General features: G+C 42.2%; 1 protein-coding gene across 2 annotated transcripts in view; it reads left to right on the forward strand.

Annotated features, from left to right (window-relative positions):
• Window positions 1–4157: 4157 nt before the first annotated feature.
• UNC5D (unc-5 netrin receptor D) overlaps window positions 4158–20441 on the forward strand; it is a 479860-nt gene continuing 463576 nt past the window's right edge. For both annotated transcript variants that reach the window (XM_053916817.2, XM_053916818.2), the window contains exon 1: window positions 4158–4506. In XM_053916817.2, coding sequence (XP_053772792.1) covers window positions 4398–4506 — 109 coding nt within the window. In that variant the 5' untranslated portion in view covers window positions 4158–4397. The remainder of the gene's footprint in view (window positions 4507–20441) is intronic.

Consider the following 20441-nt stretch of genomic DNA (forward strand, 5'->3'; position numbering starts at 1 on the left):
TTTGTTCATAAGCCCATCTCCTCTATTTTTCAGCTACAAGTGTGTTCTACTCTGACGGGTTTTGATCTCGACGTTTCTGACACCTTGCTATAGTTCAGGTTTTAAATGACTCCTCCCTCCCCCAGCTTTTCATAAAAGAATCCAGTTCTATTGTTTAGGGCAGTCCAAAAATGTTTCCATACTTTCTGAAAGCTTCCATGTCTAACGTCCGTTTTCTCTCTTCCGAATGTCTATTTTGCCTATAGTAATCTCGGAGGAAACTGCAACCCCTTTACTATTTTCCCTAAAGAGTTCACTTGCCTCCATAATCTCAATGATGACTGAACTCTAAAGGGGAAGACCGCGTCTTGGCCGGTGTGGTTTACCACCAGCTCTTTGGCTCCTCTCTTCCCTCCCCACCTCCTAGAACAACACATTCTTCCCTGTTACTCTTGTAAAATATTTCCACTTTCTTTAACTTCTCTTGGAGTTACACCACTTACACCAGACACAAAGGATAAGTCACTTAGAATATTTTTTTTCAGGCAAATATAGAGCTTTTCCTCAGGAATTATGGTAAACTGCTTAAAGATAATTTGTAATATTTGGAAGGGCTTGTCTCTCTATGCATAATCTCTATCTCCCTTCCTCTAAGTTTGGTTTGACTCAAATATTTTCTATTTTGTAAGACTAGCTTGGTAAGAAAATATTAACAGGAGATGGAAGAAGAAGGAAGTCCTGCCATTTGTGACAACATGGATGGACCTCGAAGGCATTATGCTAAGTGAAATACATCAAAGACAAATGCTGTATAACGTCACTTATATGTGGAATCTAAAACAAAAACAGAAGCAAAACAAAACCAAATTCATAGATACAGAGAACAGACTGGTTGTCACAGGCAGGGTGTGTGGGGGGGATGGGTGGTAAAATGGGTAAAGGGGGGTCAAAAGATAAAAATCTCCAGGTATAAAATAAATAACTTCTGGGGATATAATGTATGGCATGGTGATTACAGTTAATAAAATTGCATTGTATATTTGAAGGTTGCTAAAACAGATCTTAAAACTTGTCATCACATGAAAAATATTATAACTGTGTGGTGATGGGTTTTAACTATATTTACTGTGGTGATCATTTTGCAATATGTCCAATTATGGAATCACTGTGTTGTATTCCTAAAACTAATATGATGTTATGTGTCAATTACATGTCAAAAAAGAAGGCAATGGAAATAGAAACTTTCTGTTTACCTTTATGTAGAACATGTTAGAAAATAAGTATAGTTAATTCAAACAACAAGGAATTGGGAAAACACTTTACTAAGTCCATTCATTAAATTAACATTACTTGATTACACCTAATACTTACAGGTTAGCTCTAATTCAAAATAATCTCTCTAGAACATAACACATTTGTGACATATTTGTCCCAATTCCAGAAGAGGTGACTTAATTTTCAATTTGGTTGTATCGAATATTCAAAACCATAACATGCTAGAATTGGAAATGATGGGTCTTAAAAAGGATTGATCTTAAAATCATCCAGTAAAACACTGTCATTTTACAAATAAAAAAAAAATAGACGGGGAATGCTGACTTGCCCCAGGGCACACAACCGGTGTCAGGGACGGTGCCCTAACTTTCAGTCCGATTCTTCTACTATTCTGTGTTTTGGCCCTTGGCCCAGACACAGTGCCCCTGGGTAGTGAGGGATGTGGATATATTTCTAAATGGAATGGAATACTATTCGTACACGTTTCAAAATAGCCAGGATTAGATTGATACAGGGTGTATAAATATGTGGAACATAATTAATATATGATGTACAATCAATACATGATATGCTGAAGATTAAACTTCTCCCGACCCACTAGCTACATAGCCCGGAGGAAAGTAAGGAGACATGTCTCTGGAAAACCTGACGGAATGGACACTACCTCCAGCTTCATCTTAGATTTGGAATTGCTCCCAAACTGGTAGTTCATTTGTGACGTGACCCTGGGCAAATCACTTCTATACTCAGTCTGACTTTCCTCATCTGCCAAACAGGGATGGATAATAGAGCCTTTCTTCCAGGGTTTGATTCTACTCTAAAAAATTGCATATATGAAAGACCTATTTCATGAGCAGGGTATGCAATCAAAGGGTCTTAGTTTTCCTCCTTCTCTCTCGTTTTTGTAATTTTACTTGAATTATTAACCTACAATTATATCATCTTTCCCTCAATAGTTTTTCAAAGTAAAACTGTTTTTACTTTTGCTTCCCTCTGGGGACAGCAGTAATACTTAAATACTATCTTGGAGACATAGTCAGTTGTATTTTTCTTCTCTTCTTTAATGAACATACTCATTTGTGATAGAACTGCTACATAGCTTAAAGAATAAGGAAAGCCAGAGGATGAGTGACTGTTTTCCAGAAGACAGGTAAAGTATATTTGGTAGATTAATTCTCAGTTCACCTTCACCTTCTCAAAGGAAAAAGGACAAAACCCTCATTTACCAAGATTCTAAAGAGATCTCCAGGCAAGTCCCTAGCTGGCCCCGCATCGCTTTGCCTTGAAACCTTCCTTCCCTAGAGCTTGGTTTGCTTGACCAGGTCCCAAACCTTTTATTGAGCTGCAAGAAGACTAGAGGAAACAATCCGTTCCTGTCCCTGACAGTCACAGGTCTGGTGGCCCTCAGGAGAGGGATGCCACGTGTGCTGATCGGGGAATCAATCTTCCTGCCTATCATCCCCGTTATCTTTGGAAGAAAGTGAGTTAGTGCAATTACCTCATCCAGAACGATTACCTTGCTGTAAGCTGTTTACTCTCCAGAGAAAGGGGTTTTGAGGGAACAAATAGTACTCTGGCAAGAAAGATGGGCTCTTAAAAAGTACTTGTGTCAATATTGAGTGTGGACAGCAGGGAACTGTTGAGAAGGTTGTCTTTCTTTCATCCTAAGACTTCATTTCCTATTGAGGTCAAACAGGCAAAAGAGGATGCATGTGCTGACCAGCTGAGTTATGGGGAACAGGTGGGGGCTGGATATTGTGAGAGACAATTCGGGCTCTGACCTTGGAACCTCGGGCTCAGGGTCAACTTCCCAGGTGCAGAGGGGAGAATAAGAAGCAACCACGAGTACTTTGAAAAGCAGTTAAATTGAAATTAAGAACAATGTAACAATAGCTAGAGGGGAGTGGGGAGGGGATAGTGGGGAGAGGGGTCTATAGGAGCTACTATAAAGGACACAAGGACAAAATCAAGGGGGAGGGTAGAGGTGGGGTAGGGAGGTGGGACTGGCTGGGGTGGGGTGGAGGGATGGGGAGAAAATGCAGGCAATTGTAACTGAATTAAAAAAAAAAGATTTGTCTGATCAAAACAATGCACCCTTTTAAGAAAAGCCCTCCAAGAAAGGCCCAGCGTGACTTCGTTTCCCCGATACACACGATAAAGACAATTCCCAGGGCCTAGATTAAAACAAACACAACAGGAGCCAACAGAAATGAAGAACCTTCTGAAAATTTGGGGGATCCGGGAGTGATTAGGGTCACAGACAAGGGAATGGGGGGGATGAATATCGATCCCATACCCATTGACACATCTAGATTGTAATTTTCCCCCACCTCTTTATTTACATACGTGCATATGTAGCATAATTGCAATAATGGATATATTCTAGTATATTTTTCCCAACTTGGCATTTAAAATATTTTTTTCTTTGAAATTTTCAGTAGTGATATCTGATCTGCTGTTCAAAAGAAATGGAAGCAGGAGAGGCAGGGCTGTGGAAGGGCTCAAAGTTGAATAAAACAGAGGTTTCGCGGAAGCAGCAACTGTGAGTTAGGCTGCCGAGACGTCCACATCTTTCTGGGTTCGCCTCCAACCGACCCGCCGGCTTTGCTCACATGTTGAGCCTTGCGCTGGCCTCCACCCGCTTCGGTTCTCCCCCAGCTGGGGCAATTCGCCGAGCGTGGAGAAACCTGGGGGCGCGCGCAGTCGCCACGGGGCTCACCTGCGCCGCCCGCCCCACTCCGCCCGCGGCCGCCGCCCCTCCCGCCGCCCCGCCCAGGCCCGGCTCATTGGCTGCCGCTCGGAGGGGAGGAGACGGGGCGGTCGCGGGGGTCTCATTAACGATGCGGACTAGCTTCTCCGCTTAATAGTCCCGGACCCGGCAGCGGTGGGTACGGCGAGCGACTTCGGCAGTGGCGGTGGCAACAGCGGTAGCCCCGCCGTGGGAGGCCATGGGGGCGCGCTCGTGCGCTGGGTGTCCAGCCAGCGACGGATCGGAGCGCCCTGCCCGGCTGCTGTAGGGAGCGGCCGAGTAGCAGTCACTCGCCAAAGACCCCCGGGACCCACCCGCTCGGCCCCTGGCTCGCTGTGCAGCTCCCGGGCTCCCGGACGTGGAAGAGGAGCCGTACTTAGAGCGGGAAGAGAGCATGGGGAGAGCGACCGCCGCAAGTGGAGGCGCCCAAGGAGCGTGCCGGTGGCTCCCTTGGCTGGGGATCTGCTTCTGGGCGGCGGGGGCTGCGGCTGCGGCTGCCCGAGGTAAGCGCTGGGCAAAGCAGGCGGCGGGGCTGGGAGCGAGAAGAGCGGGCTCCAGTAAGACCGAGTGGGACCTACACCTACGGCGTTCGCTTCCCAAGTTGAGCCCTGAACCTCTGCGCACCGAGCCCCAGCTGGGTGGGAATCGGGCGGAGGACCTCCGAGGGGACCACTGCCTCCCACCCCAAGTTTGAGATCGTCGCAATCCTACAGGTTGCTATGACGGGGTCCCTACCCTTAACTCCCCTCGCTTGCTCCATTTTTCAAGCCCTCCCCAATTGCTGCAGACCGAAGTACCCACCTCTTGCCTCCAATCTCGCTGTCCCCTGTTTTCTCCACTGCCTTCCAAAGCGAGAACGTTCTTGGGTGCGCGCTCATAGTGGTGTCCAAGAGTTCCTAGGAAGAGGGGCCGAGTGATGGGAGTCTGTGTAGGGTGGGCTTAAATGGAGAGGCGTCTTTTCCCTTCGGGGAGCCGCACCCAGGCTGAAGTCTGCTAAGCTTGACACCCCTCGGGTGACACTAGCCCGGGGACCTAGGTGGCACTGGGCTTTCTTTCGAGGAGGCTGCGTGTGTGCGGGAGCTGGGGAGAGCTTTGTGCACCTCCCGCGCGTAACTGCGCCCGCAGTGCAGAGCGCGGAGAAGCAGTTGGCCGGAGGCCGCTCAGCCCGCGCGTCCTCGCCCTACCCGGTGCCTACTACACCTAGGGAGCTGGCGAGCGCGGGGCCCCTCGGAGCAGAAGGGAAAACGGTGTTTTTCTTCCGGCTTAGAAACATAGACCCCATTTTCCTGGAGCCTCTGGACTCCGGTAGAGTGAAATTTTGCAACTGGTTTATTTCAGCTCCACCTTGAGCGAGGACAGGGAGCATGAACTTAAGGATAAATCCCGTGGACTTGCTTTGAAGATGATCAGAGACATTTTTACACATGGCTTGAGTATTGTGGTTTTACATTTGAAATAATCCAGTAGCCTCTCCTTCCAGCCCTTCTTTACCTTTCTCTTTCCCCGTGTGGCATCCATTAGGGCTTAGAATATGTAATTGCATTAAATGATGTACCTATTGGGTGTCTGGTGAGAGGCGGCACTGGTCACCTCTGCCCTGCTGGCTATCCTGAACGTATTGTGAGTGGCTGCGAGACAAAAAAGGGTGGAAAGGATTGAGGACGGTCACAAAAGAACCAATATAATCTCATTTTTATAAAGCTAACACTGTGTTCAAAGCAGCCGTGCTGCCTGGAATGAAGAATTAAAAAAAAAAAAGAAGTAGATTGAGGCTTTCTGTTTTATGATCCTGTTCAGTGACTATTTGCATTTCATTTCCTGAAAAGTTTTTTTTCCCCTCCTTTCTTTTTTCTTTTCTTTTTTTAATGGGGCAGGGTTTTGAAAAAGCAGGAGAGGTTTGGAAATGAGCCTTGGTTGTTGCACGCACTGGCTGAGGGTGGAGTGTGGTTCTTTCCCTTGTTGGGAGAAGCACAAGCTTCAACCATTTCTTTTACTACTGAGAATGCCTCCTTTGCAAAGTCAGCTCTGAGTTGCTTTTAATATGCTGCTATGGGGAAAAGCGGGCCTTTTTCTTTTCTAGCTGTAAATCTAAATGCCTGAGTTACCACTTACTAGGATATGGAATACCTAACAGTGCCTGACTCCATGTCCTGACCCCTTAGACTGGTTGGTGGAGTTGTCTCGAAGCCAGCTCCAAACAAGACGTGGGGACCTGCCAAAACCTCTTGGATCGGGTTTTGCTGGCTGTGAAACTAAGGCTAGCACCTCTTGTCTGCAAGCTGTTCTTTAGTCTCCTGGAAAACATACTGTACACTCTGCAGGCTTATTTACGACCGATGTGCTGCACAGATCACAGTAGCGTTTGAGACACATGGAGTGGAGCACTAAACCTGACTAATATTCCCCTTGTAATATTTTACTTTCTGGGGCATGAAGCCCATTACCCTTAACATCTGTCAGAGAGTCCTCAGTCAGCAGGCTGCGAAAACCTGTGAAGCCACGTGCACCTGGCGTTGGACAGGTGGGCACAATTGAGTTTTCAGAACAGAGTGCATCAATGTTACTTAAGTTCTCCCAGCGCAGGAAGGTGGCCATTGATTAAAAGCAAGATCAGGTGTGCTCTTGAGGTCTGCTTGCCCAGAAATCTCACCAGGCTCTTTTGGGTTGGCCCTAGGTTGTTTTTTATTTATACAAGTAACTAATTTTTCTTCGGCAAGCCTTTTCATGTCGATTTGAACCAAAGATAGTCTGCCTTCCCTAGTTAATAGGATATACAGAATTATGCCATTTGCTTTGATGATATAAGCGTATTTAACAATTCGGTAGCATTTTCTTTACAATTATTCCTCATTTATTTGTTTTCATGATTCACCAACTCCTTTTTTTTCCTTTTCTTTCTTCTCCCACACGTAATGTACACCCTTCTGAAGTTCAGAGGGGGATCTCTGATGATGGACTTTGCTTATACTCAAAGAGGAAGATACCTGGGGTAAGGGAGTGTCTGTAGAAACCAGTAGTGGCCCAAATAGCAACGTCCTGTTTCCTTCCCTTGAAGCAAGACTTACCCTTCAGATTTCTGTTCCTGATTGGTGGCGTGCTGTAAGGAAGGCACATTGGTGCCGTGATTACTGTATATTTTAACACTTTCCAACTTAAAAGAAGGTTGTTTAAAAGTTATTTGTGACCTGCCAGGTGCTAATTGAATCTGCATCATGTTGTCGTACTGATTTGCTTTTGCTCTTTGTCAGAAGGAGTACTGCTGTTGACCGGGTGATTCCTGCATTAGACAGTGTACATAAGATAGTCTAGTCTCAAGGCAGGGAGGGGGCTAATATTAGACGGGCAGGACCTTTTCACACTCTCTTGCTTTAACAATTTTCCTGGATGATGACATCTTCCTTCTAATAACTGTAGTAATGCATTAAGGGCAAGAGAAGTACATGTTTATTTTATAGACATAATAGGGTCATATGGTTACGCATCTTAAATCTACCCAGTTCACACAGTTTTAAATCTACAGCTATTTCTTCCTTAGTAAATGTTATCAGTCCACCCCCACTCACCCTCACCCCTTTTCCTCGTTCCATTCCCTTTCCCCAGAAATCTGTCCTTCTGTAGGGCTGTGAGAAAAAGAGTACTTGTCTTAAAATTTATGCTGGGCTTGTCTTTTTCTGACACTTGGGGCGAGCTCTTAGCTTAAGCAGACCAGCGGCACTCTCTTTTCCTACCCTACAAAGTTATGCTCAAGGAACCTCTTCAGTATCTTAGTTCTTAAGAAGAGATGAACTGTTGTGACTTGGCTCTTTAATGGCACAGCGCTTGTCACCCTTTTTCATGGTTTTACTACGACAAATAACAATACCCCTCCATCCTTCCTCACTATTGAATGACCCTTCTGTGGTTTTGTGGTTCTTCAAGGGGTGGGAGAACCTAGGGTGCCCACAAATGCTCCATGGGCTTCCTCCGAACCTTCTCCCCGAATCCGTCAGGTCCTTCCAAACCCTGCTTTGTTATCAGTCCGGGAAGCACTTTCCGTCTCTTCAGTGACTTGTCCTCCTTCCAGCAGATGCAGTACACACCTTAAAATGGCACCAACTTTAAAGACTTGGCAAGAAATGGGTTGATCAGGGTAGCAAATATATGATACCTGTCCCTTAGGACTTTTCTTCTTCCTCTCTGAACATGGAGGCTAGAGTCCTGGATCCCACGGATTAAAATCTAATCCCAAAGATGGGTGCACAGAGAAGGATTTATCCCATAACATCCTGGCGAGGAAGGCGGTGGTGGGGATGCAGGGTGTCCTCTTCATGGACGGGCACGTTTGTTCCCAGAGAGCCCAGATGTGCCTTGCCTCTTGACGACACCTTTGGCATTCTGATTATCCTGCAGTCCAGGCAGTGTCGCTTGATCTGCTCTGTTGTGGACTTCTCTGGCCGCCTCATCCCTTTGCCTCCATGAGCCAACAGCACGATGGAATAACCGATGGGGACCTCTGTCGTTCTCAACCGCACAGTCTAGATAAAGGCACCGATCTGCTAACCCTTTCACTTGCTGCGTGCCCAGTGTTGGCATGAGAACTACCATCGTACTGTGGCTACTTCTTATGTTTATTTTCAAGAGAAAGCATCTTTGCAGCCTTGTTTGAATATGAAAGAATCATAGTAAGTATTGTATGTCGCATGTGCCATTGATTGTTCCAAAAGCTTTCCACTCATAAGCTTATTTAATTCTTAAAATAACTCTGTGAGGTAAGGAAGATGATTGTTCGCGTTTTGAAGATAGGAAAAGAAGGGTGTGCAGGGGTTAAATAACTGGTCAAGGCCACAGAGCTAGTATATGGAGAAGCCAGGATTTGAACTTACTTAGTCCAACTCCAGAGCCTATAGCAAGGCTAATTTCCTAAACTCTGCTGAAAATAAAATGACCTTATATTTTGGTGACAAAAAGTACTAAAATTGTATCTCTATAACCATGAGAGTTGTAGAGGAATTTAGAGTAGCTTAAATAAATCTATAAATATATTTAGATAAATCTCAGAGATTTATGTTGTATGAAAACAACCACCCTCTCACCATTCAGCTTCATATACTTTGGGATTGGATTCGCGCTTAACATTCCGAATGCCAGTTTCTAATGTGATAGCTTGCTCTTTTTTTTTTTTTTTCCCAATTTTGAGTTTCAACAGAAAATATTACTCTGATTGAATACACCATCCATGGAATGGCAGATCCCAGGAGGCTATTTGTTGCATGTCTTATATTTTTAGCCTCGTTTGCCGGGAAAATGTGGAGCATGAGATTTGAGAATAGATTGTTAACAGCAGAGGCTGCTGTTTCTGCTGTTTCGGGGGCTCCTGCTGCTGCTTTTGCAAGACAGATGGCTAGATTCATTTATAGAAAATAGATATTCATTCTATTTTGCATTTCCACTTTGAGAAGAACTTTTAATTGTTTGTGCCACATTGCATCGTATGGCCTTATTGTGTGCATACACATGCCGCGTGTAGACAGTTTTCAGAACTCGGCGGATGTTAATGCATTCAGTCTGGACTGCCTTAGAAGTCTACTGTGAACTCGGTCATGCTTTTGGAGTCTGTCTTTTGAAAGTGGGTTTGTGTGCAGGATGGTGTGTCCAGCATATTTTATCCTTAACCTGTCCTTCCCCCAAACCTCCCCCCACCCCCATCCCGACTTCAGTGAACTAGAAATTGGGGGCAGACATATTAAAGTTGTGTTTATGGGACTAAAGTGAAAACAGGGAACACATGTTATGTGTCTCTTAGGACATCAGACCACTACAGGCCATAAATTACTTCCTAGTATTGTGTCCAAGAGGACAGGAGTAAGGTGAGGTCTGTATTCTTCCCATATGGCCGGTTCCTCTGACGGTTTCCTACAGAAATAAGGAAACTGCAGAGCTGAAAGCTGTCTTCCAAGTGAGGTCAGTGCAGCTCCACTTAATGGTGATATTGACTCTTTGACCCCGAATTTCTGGTTCCTAAAGCGCAAAAGAGCTTCCCTCCCCAGAAAGAGAAAGACCTTGGTACATGTATGTCTCCCGGTAACCCAGCCTGGTAAGGATAGAAGGAATTATGTGGGAAAATATCACCACAACAATGTCCAACCTGAATAAGAATGGATTTACAAGTATTTTGTTGTTACCTAAGTTGAAAACGTGACTTCTCAATCAGGTAGGTCGAGGGGGAAATGGCATTGTTGACCTTCCAGAAGGCAGCAGATGGGCGGGCAGGCACAGGTACAGGAGATACAAGAGACCCAAGTGAAGAAACCCTTCTGACCACTTCAAGGACCCAACCAACATGGAGATAACCATGTTTAATGTGATTCATAAATGTTGATAACCTACTATAAAAGCAAATGTATTTACTAAATATTGAATGAGAATATTTGCCTGTAAACATATTTACGGCATGTTGTTTAAAGTTGTGTGACAGTGATTGGTGGCTTCTGCTAGTAACAGTACTTATTAGAAGTTGTCATCTTTACTCGAATTTAATTTAATACAATCTACTGGGAGAAGAGGGGGGCCAAATAAAGGCTCATGGGTTGTAGAAGCTAAGCTGGTATTATGCGAGACTCACAAATGAGTGCTTTTCAAATGTTAATATGTATTTGAATCACTGCCGATCTTGTTAACATGCCCATTCTGATTCCGTAAGTATGGGGAGGAGCCTGAATTTCTGCACTTTTGCCTAGTTCCGAGATGATGTCATCCGTGGGCCACACTTTGGGTAGCAGGGCCATGGATGATAGTAATTCAGGTTTTTGATTTTCAATATTGTTTTTCACTTGGAAGCCAGTATGAAGTGAAATTCAATGTAAGACTATTTTTAAAATGCCAGTAGAGGACTAGGGAAACACTAATGTCGGTTTTAACCTAGATAAGCATTACAGCCACCCATAAAACTAATAGACAGTCAGGGAGCACCATTCTCATGCAATATAATGTCTTACTTCCAGCATTTGCAACATTACAGATGCAATACTCTAAAAGTCTTACATTTTATTTTGAAGTAGTTGAGGACTTGTATCTGCATCTAATTAATTTCCTATAATAAAGAGGAAAGTCAGCCCTCTAAAAGTTGAATAGTTTGCCCAATGTCAGATTTTTGTCAAATATGAAACTGTATGAACCCTCTTCAATGTTTCTTCACTTTATTGTATATCTTGAGTGACACTTAAAATGATCCAGAGTACAGGGTGACGGGAGAAGTAGGCTTTAGTTATGATGTAGATACGGGGGTGTCCAACCTTTTGGCGTCTCTGGGCCACACTGGAAGAAGAGTTGTCTTGGGCCACACATTAAATACATCACAATACGTAATCACACACAAAAAGTCTCATAATGTTTTAAGTAAATTTACAATTTTGTGTTGGGCCACATTCATAGCCATCCTGGGCCTCATGCGGCCCGCGGGCCATGGGTTGGACACCCCTAAACCCAGTTGGTTAAAACAAAAACCCACCAATATTCACGCGGGGTACTGATGCTGCCCAAGCAGCTGGATTGTCATCGTCGCGACGCATGTAGGAGCTGGAGCTTGGGTCTGTCTTTGCCACAGGAGAGTTGTCTCTCCTTGGCAGGGCCTGTCATGTGCTGTCACTCATCTGGCACCCGGCAGTGCTTGTCCAATGTGCAAAAGTTTTCTTTTTTTTATTTTTTATTTTAACCTTTTTATGTTAAGGTGTAAATAATGTTGAGTTTAACATTTCTAAAATTTACTCAATATTGTTACAAATCACTCAGGGAAATTTAGTTCCCAGAGAAAACTTAAATGTAAGAGGGTTTTATATTTTGTTTTCTGAACATATCGTAAAGTCTACCTTCCTAGATAGACTATTCTAGAAAGATGATTAAGTGTATGATGCGATGCTCTCATGGACAGCTGTTTTAAATAATATTCATTGGCATGGACCTTGACACTTTTAAGGTACTTTGACAATTCTGATCACTTTGTGTTTTCATATACACCCCGGTATTGAACAGTTAACATTGATTGAACAGATGACATTGAGGTTTACTGATATTTTTCAACCCAAGTCTACAGGTAGCAATAAAGAGCACGAGGACCAGAAGCTGAGTCACCAAACGGTGTCTGGGCCTTCTTGACTTCTTTGGCATGTAATTCTCTCTTATTACCAAGTGGATGGATTGCACCTAAGTTGGACAATATAACATTCTGTTCACATTACATTTGTGATAGGTCTGTGGATGTATGAGCACAGGACACAAATGAATAAACATTTTTCAATGATACCTGTGTTATCTTCTTGGTATACACAGTGTTATGTTTCTCTTGTTTATAAACAGAAAGAGCTCCACCTGGGAAAAGTGCATGTGTCAGCAGTGGTGGGAGGAAAGTAGGATTTTGAATATATTAAAAATGGTATACTGTAATGATGGAATAGTGGTATGTGAAATATTCTGAGGAACTTGCTAAGTAATAATATTTTCTTAAAAATAAAAGAATTTAAAGTGTTCATTAAAGTTAAAAAAATCACAAGTTAGTTGTATAGTTTTATTTTTAATGATGCCATTATGGGTACCGGATAGTCTTTAGAAATATAATACTAGCTCCTCAGTCTGCCTAGTTTACTACATACCTAGTCTTTATTATTAATTTTGCATGCATGTGCTTTATTTTTTCTTTCTGTGTATAGTTATAAAACCAGATTGAAGTCTTTTAATTTGTGTTGGGATAACAATGTTCGTCAATGTGTTTTAAAGAATTATCCAACCCATTTTTAAAAAGAAGTAGGGAAGAAATAAAAACTTCAAAAATAAAATTCTCTGCCAGAGAAGTAAGTGTGTGTTATAAGCCTTTGGAAAGGAGCTGGACTGAGTTTAACTGTCCTGCATCTAAATAGGCCACCCCGGGTCTCCCTCAGTCCTGCGTCCAGAAGCTACACTGCTGGCCAGCAGCCTGCATTAGGAAATTCCCTACGTTGTTTCCCATTTAAAACAAAATCCAAAAACGATCAGGAAGTTTACAGGTTTGGTCAGTGTGAGGTGTGTGGGTGGGATGTTAAATCTTTGGGCGTTTGCTTTAAGGAAATAAAGAAAACAAAACTTTGTCGTTAATATTTTTTCACCTTAAAAAAAAAAAAACCATTGGAGATTTTCCGAAGTTCAGCACAGAGGTTGAAATGCACATGAACTTCTGGGATAGCAGACAGCTATGTTGTATCCCATCCTGCAGCAGAAAACACCATCACTGGACAGCCGATTGTTAATAAGTGTCAAGGTGCTAAGTGCTGTTCTGCATGGAGATCTGTGTGCATGTATTATATATTAGTAGAATGTCATATATCATCATTATAGCAAACATCATTAAGGTTCTATGCTATTAATTTAAATGGCATTAATAACACTTAAACTTGAGATGTAGACACAATTTCGACTTGAAAATCCACTTGTTAATTCAGGCTCTCCCCTTTCTCTCTTTCTCTGCGGTGTCTCCCGTCTATCCCCCAAATCTCAGTCTTCTCTAGCTCCCTGTCTCTTCTCAAGATAAAACACCCTTCTCATGTACGCATTGTGGCGGGCCAGACAGGTAGAGACCATTGTCCTTCAACATGTCGCTTTGTCTCCGGGTCTCCTCGTTTCTCAAATGTAAAGTAACTAGATTATTTTTAAAACTCTTTCCCACTCTTAACATTTTATGATGCTACCCACTGTTTTCAGTACCATTTATTCAGAGGATCTTTTATCATTTAAGGAAGCATTTCTTGGCATTTTAAGTGTGTATCAAAACCTTCAAGAAAAAAATGCTCAGGAAGTAGAATGTTTAGGACAAGTTTAGTGGGACTTCGGGGATGATGCTGTGGTTTAAGGATTTTCAAGACTGTCTCAAAAATAAATTTAATTTTATGTATCAGTTTCTCTTAAATCAGTGGTTGGTAACTAATGCTCACCTATGCAACTATATATAGCAACAGAATCGGAATGAGTGGAAACTGGTCAAAGGGGCCAGGAATCCCTTCAGTGCATAAGCTCATTGTTGCTTAGTTGGGTGCACAGGCCCGTGGTTGCTAGAATAAGTTTTTCTAACAGAAACCATACACAGGGTGGGACGAAGTAGGACAAGAATAGGTTTACAGTAACATGACATTACAGGTTACATTTCCAGATTTGAAGTCTTCTCAAATTATTTTACTAAAAACACCTTTGACTCAAACTCACAAGATTCAGCATTCGGCCTTCCAGTTTGTCTCAAATCAGCGACTGTTTTCCATTTTGTTGAGATTTAAAGGATCAGGGAATCAGCTGGTCCTCATTTTCTATAATTGTCTGAGTGATGCTTATAAAGCTTTTTCTAGCTTTGTGGAGGAACATTGTCTAAAAGAAGGTAATAGAAAGCACTTAAGTGGCCTTTTACTTAACATTTGATAAACATAACTTTGATCACTGAATTTCTATGTACCTCTCTTTTTCATTCGTAAAGAAGAATCATAAAATTATATTGCTGAAAAGGACCCTAAAATTTCTAGGCCAATGCCCATATCTTTATAAGAACTACCAAGGTCCAAAGCAAAGTAGCTTGCTTGGTTTTTAGTGGTCATTTCTCCCAGAGCTGGCCCGTGAATCCATGTCTTCATTTTCTCATTGTTGTCCTTGCCTCTTTCCTTTTCAGGACTGTAATAACCAAAGTAATCAATGGAGGCACAAAGAAATGGGGAAAAAAAAAAAGAGATCGGAAGACTAGTGTATTGATCATTTCACCCTTCTGTTAAAGAATGTTTTCCTTTTATTAAAAATGTTTATATTTTTCTACTTGCCTTTGGAATTGGACAGATTTCCCCCCCTTTGGTGGTGGTCTTAATCATAGACTGTTGGGGCTATTATTTTAGGTACTCAAGTTGGTTCAGTGCTGCAGAGCTAATTGATATTGTAAAACAGGTTTACATGATACTTGTTTTATGTTTACATTGGAATTTAGGGGAAATCTTAGCTTTTGTTCCAATTACTTGGTCAGAATGAATCCACTAGTAGATCCTAAATATTTTCAAAGGACATTGAAAAAAATCTATATATAGGAAAATGCATTCACTCCATTTCTGCTAATAACTCTGGGATGTCAGTGCCGTGTGTTAGAATACAGAGCTTTACTCTTTACCCAAGGTAGTTACCACACAGCTACTCATTTTGGACCTGGATGAGTAAATCTCTTCCCATTTCCATTTTTCTCTGTTGAAATCTGGATTTTCACGTTTGGTGAAAAGGTGACACCGCAGTTTGAATGGGGGGCCAGGGCCGTGTTTTGAGGGGTTTACTGAAATGCCGGTGTGGTTGGGCACTCAGGGGTCTCCAGCTGGAGCAGATTTCAAAGCTCACCAGCATTTGACTTGTGCTTCTTAGAAGAAAGTGTTGGATGTTGGCAGCAACATAGCAATGATGCCCTCAAAGGGCCACAAATCTGCATCCAAAGAGAGTGGATATAATTTTAAAAGCTTCAGTTGCTTCTCAGGTGCCCTTTATTCTTGATTTGAAAGTGAAGCCTGCATCTCTGAAGGCCGTGGTAACGTGCAGAAAGCAGCCCCTGTAGTTGAGCCGGAGCTTATGAACTCTGGAGACTCTTGTCATGATTATTATTCATGTTGAAGCCTCCTTGCTTGGGAAGTGTAAGACACATAGGGTGCGGGAAACTTCTGATTCTTGGAGATTAGGTGTCAAAATATTCAGGGTCGGGCTATTTTTAGCAATTATCAGTGAAGGATCTCAAATCACTAGTCATCACCCAAAGCCATTTTGAAATTCACAGGGAGGTACACATCTGTAATATTGTCACCCCGGGTTAGGTGAGAAAATGATAGGCAGGTGCTCTCAATGTACTTAAAACTGATGTTTAATAGTTGAAGGCGCATTTAAGTAGCTTTATTGAAACATAGTAGGTTGAGAGGAGAGGGGACCACCAGATGTTTAATGTAGCCCTGTGATTCTGATATCCTCAATCAGCTGTTGCCAGGACCTCTGTCTCAAACATTTAAATTAGAATCTCAGGGAGGAAGGCCCACTGACTTTTTTTTTTTTTTTTTAAAGTTCCTTAAGTGCTTCTCAGTTTGAGAACCCAAGGTTGAGAGCCTCTGATTTAATGGGTGTGTGGATTGTGTGTCAGTGTAGAAAGTGATATTTTTTTGAGTTTTAGAGAAGAAACTTAAAAATCCCTATCAGAGCAGAAGTGTGCACGATGAAGGTGACCGCTCACGAGTCTCCTCCCCCTCTGCATTAGGCCTTATCGTTCCCTGTTGGATCTCAATGGATCTCAAATGACTTGGGTGAGTGAAATTGGATGCTGGTGCAACACATTTCAGCCTTTCAGAGCTAGACATTTACTGCTAGTATGGAAGCACTGTGGAATTAATAGAAGGAATGAGATTATGCTCAATATAAGAAACCATTATGTAGTAAGGGAGGAGACTTTTAAGAACACAGGGTTGGAGGTTGTAGAGTGCGTTTGTCTTATGGAAGAAATGGAGATTCTTTCCAGGGCCTGCAAATGGAGATTCCTATTTTCTTTTACCCCTCATCTGAAGCCCCCTAGGCCCAGACAGAAGTGACCATATTTATGATGGACTCATATCTTTGTACTGGTCTTGGTGTCTGAAGAAGGTAGGTTTGCTGTTCCTCCTGCAGTGCAGGACAAGGTCCCAGTCAGCACCATCATGGTGACTAAAAGAAGTCATCGGGGACAGCGGGCGCCCCTCTGACATTTGAGGAAATGAGGCAGAGGAATTCCCCCCAAAGCAAGCTTTCCCCCTGTTACTGTTCTGTTCACAACTACAAGTGCTTCCTTATTTGCGAAATCAGCTACAAATTTGGTAAAACATTGTGTGCTTTATTAATTGTGGCATGTGGATATAGTTTAAAAATCACATTAGAACGGATTATCTGTGAATTTACACCATTCTTCAGTAGAACACTCAACATTGTTCTGTTTCACCTTTAAGGTACCCTCAGATTCGGTGCTTATTTCCTCCTCTTTATAAATAACTTAAACACATATGGATGTACTTTTTAAAAAATCAAAAGTAAACTGTGTTTTACTTTAATGGCCTGTTTTACACAGTTTACTTTTGATTTTTTAAATATATACTTAAATTACAGTCTTCACCATTTTTTATACATGGTATCGTTTCATCTATATATTACTGTTTTCATGTCCTATTTTTCATTCACTTCCCTCAACTCCAATATTCAGTGGTGTGACTAGACCATAATTGAGTTATTTATTTTGCTGTCACTGAAATTTGGGTTGTTTTCAAATATTTTTCTGTGATGAAAATGGCTATAGGAACATTCATGTGCACGTCTGCTGTTACATCGGAATTACACTGTTTTGCCTTACGATTTAAATTACACGTATATGTATTTCTATAAAACAGGGGCTATATTAACCATTTCAAGTGTTTCTCATATATCTAAGAGTAGAGGACTAACAGCTAGGGCATGAACATGTTAAATTTTCCAGATAATGCCAAATATGTGAGTTTCCATTACTTCACCTTGTCCAACATTTGAAATTTCCAGGCCTAGAGATTTCTGTTAATTTAATAGGTCTGATATGATTATCTCTGCATGGGCCTAATTTCCATATCCCTAATTACTAATGAAGTTAAACATTTTTTATATACTTTATTGCCATTTATTTTCTGTGAAACACTCAAGATTTCTGCTATTTTTTTCTTTCTATCTTATGAGTTACAGGAGTTTTAAATATATATGTGTGAGTGTGTGTACATATAATTAATAATCCTTAATGTGTGATTGAAATTACTTCATTTTTTTACTTTATTTTCTGACGACTTGAATTTTTTATGTTCTCATGAACTAAAGTTTTAATTTCAATATAATCAATGTTATCAATTATTTTATGCTTAGCTCTTTTGTCGTGCTTAGGAAATTCTTCCTAAATCTCATTAAATCTATTCATTCACCTATGTTCTAAATTTCGTAACTGGTCTTTTATATGCAAGAGTTTGAGTTAGGGATTTAATTTCATTCTTTTATGTGACTAACCGGTTGCCCCAAGACCATTCCTGGGGCGTCCCCTCCTTTCTCTAATGATCGGCAGCGTCACCTCTGGAGTGTATGAAAGTTTTGTATATGCGTGAAGATTTTTAAGGCTGGCATTAAATGTTTTTCAAAACAGTTGCAGGGAAGCATTGTGGCTTATTTTCCACCGCCCTTTCCTCTACCCTCTACTCAGTGAGAATCCCTGCTGTGCTGCAAAACTGTTCCTGAATTTTCTTTGTCTTGCAGATTTTGCACTTTTCTTATACCCCTCACATGCTTTCTGGTGCTTTGTTTTCAGTCTGTTTGTTTCTCTTTCACTTCGTATTATATGTAAAATTTTTAAAGTAGCCATGGTGTGTTGTTCAGATTCGACACCATTGCACAGAATACGGCGTCTTTACTTAAAAGATATTTGATTAATCATTGGCCTAAATTGGGGTTTGGGAGAAATCTTAGAAACTATTCAACCAGTCTCATGCTATTTTCCCACCTGTGGTCACTGAGTTTGGTAGTGTTTGAGCGCAATGCCCAGAGTTACATACTTTGCTGGGTCCCTGGCTTTTTTTTATCTTGGCCTTATTCCAGAACACCTCTCATCATCTATTCCATAGGCAAAAAACGGAACTATCAGACGAGTTCATTGCCAAAATGGTGTTCATATCACATCCACACACCGGGCATTTCCCAAGTAGACTGTGCGGTCTCACATCTCTGTGCCTTTATTTATGCCCCTTGTTCAACAGAACTGTTTTTATAGGCCACCATCCATGAATCTTCCCCAGTCCTAGAGATTATTTTCTTCTTATTGAATGATATATTTGCATACCTTGGCATCACTTCTGTTATGAAGAAGTGATCAGGCCATATTTTAGTTCTTTTTATAAGTTTTTCTCACTCTAGATTTTTATTGCCTAAGGTCAGAGACAATTTTTTTTCCCTATTGTGTCCCCTCAATACCAAACACAGGGCTACGTTTGCTATAAGTTATGTTTCTACAATGTTCTAAGTGCAAAGAGCAAATAAGCCAAAAACCAATACTTTCAAGTGAGCTTATAAATATGTTCTCTTTTTGCACCATTTAGGAGTATAAGTCATTGTTCCGTCCCACCTAATAAAATACAAAGACTATGGGAATGTTAACATACTTGCATAGTATTGGCGGCTACCACAGTCGAAATCAGCCAACTTGGTACACCTATTAAAAGGATCCATGTCTAAGAAAATAGCATACTAGGTTTCTGATTGAACGAGGCTATAGAGTTGGGAATCTGTAAAATCAGAAGAATACTTATGGGTCTTATGTATTTGGGTTTATGCTCCAAAAAAGGGAATGGTTACAGGAAAATGAATAGAGGTGAGAGGTCACCAGCTACCAGTAACCCTGTGACCCACTGAGCGCCCCTGGAAAACACATGCAGAGACGATGACAGCTTTGGGGTGAGCATCCTGAAGAAGTGTTACAGACAGAAACTGGCCCGGAGCGGGTCTGCCTCCAGCCAACCTGTAGTGTGTGGGTTTTTGACTTCAGTAGGAAAGATTTTGCAACACGAGTCCAGGTGATTTTGAGAGTACGTTTATTGAGGCTGAGGACAGTGAGACAAAGGAAGGTCTTAGGGTACAAGAAGTAACAGGAGGGAGCCTAGGCGGTGCCCTGCTTTGGCTTGCTGGAAAAGTGATAGGAAAGGAGTGAGCCAAGGTGGGGCTGCTGTCAGCTCACTGGGGGTCAGCGGAAGGGGGCCCTGGAGACAGGATCAGGGGGTAAGCCCAAGTCCAGCTGCCACTGCCCACTGCTCCCCTGGCTGCAGGTCTCCTTGGGACCCTTAGATTTTAGGAGGAAATAAAACGTTCATGCCTGGGCTTTGAGTCTTTGTCCTGAGGGCTTTTTATCTTTCTTTTCCGGTGAGAATCTTAGGGGAGGGTTTCAGCAGAATATTCATCAGCTTTCCAGGTGCATTTTCAATATGCTGATGCGTAACAATGAGCTCATAAGGGGGCCTGGGAATATTCTTTGGTCTGCTATACTGTTTTGCTTTTATCTTGGATTTATCTGGCTTTTAATGGGTTTTTTTGTTATTGTTCCCCTGACTTCATCTGTCCTTGGGTTTCGCTGGCACAAGTGGCATTAATTGGATCTCTGTTCTGTATTTTCCAGACCAGGGAGATTTAAGCCATGTATTCTCTGGTTAGGGAGGAAAAGTATAAACCATTTGCTTTTGAGTGTCCTTAGTTAGGGGCGATGAGGTCTTGTGATTCACCAGCTGGCTGTAAGTCGCTAGGACTGTTTGGCCTGGTTTAATATTCTCAGTCTCCCCATTCCACTTGCCCAGGAATTGTCCTAGCTTCTTGCTATTCTGTCCTAGTAGTAGAGCACCAACTGGATGCAAGTCACCAAACCAGCAGGGCG

This window comes from Desmodus rotundus, chromosome 13 (assembly GCF_022682495.2).
Source record: "Desmodus rotundus isolate HL8 chromosome 13, HLdesRot8A.1, whole genome shotgun sequence".
NCBI classification, from domain to species: Eukaryota; Metazoa; Chordata; class Mammalia; order Chiroptera; family Phyllostomidae; genus Desmodus; species Desmodus rotundus.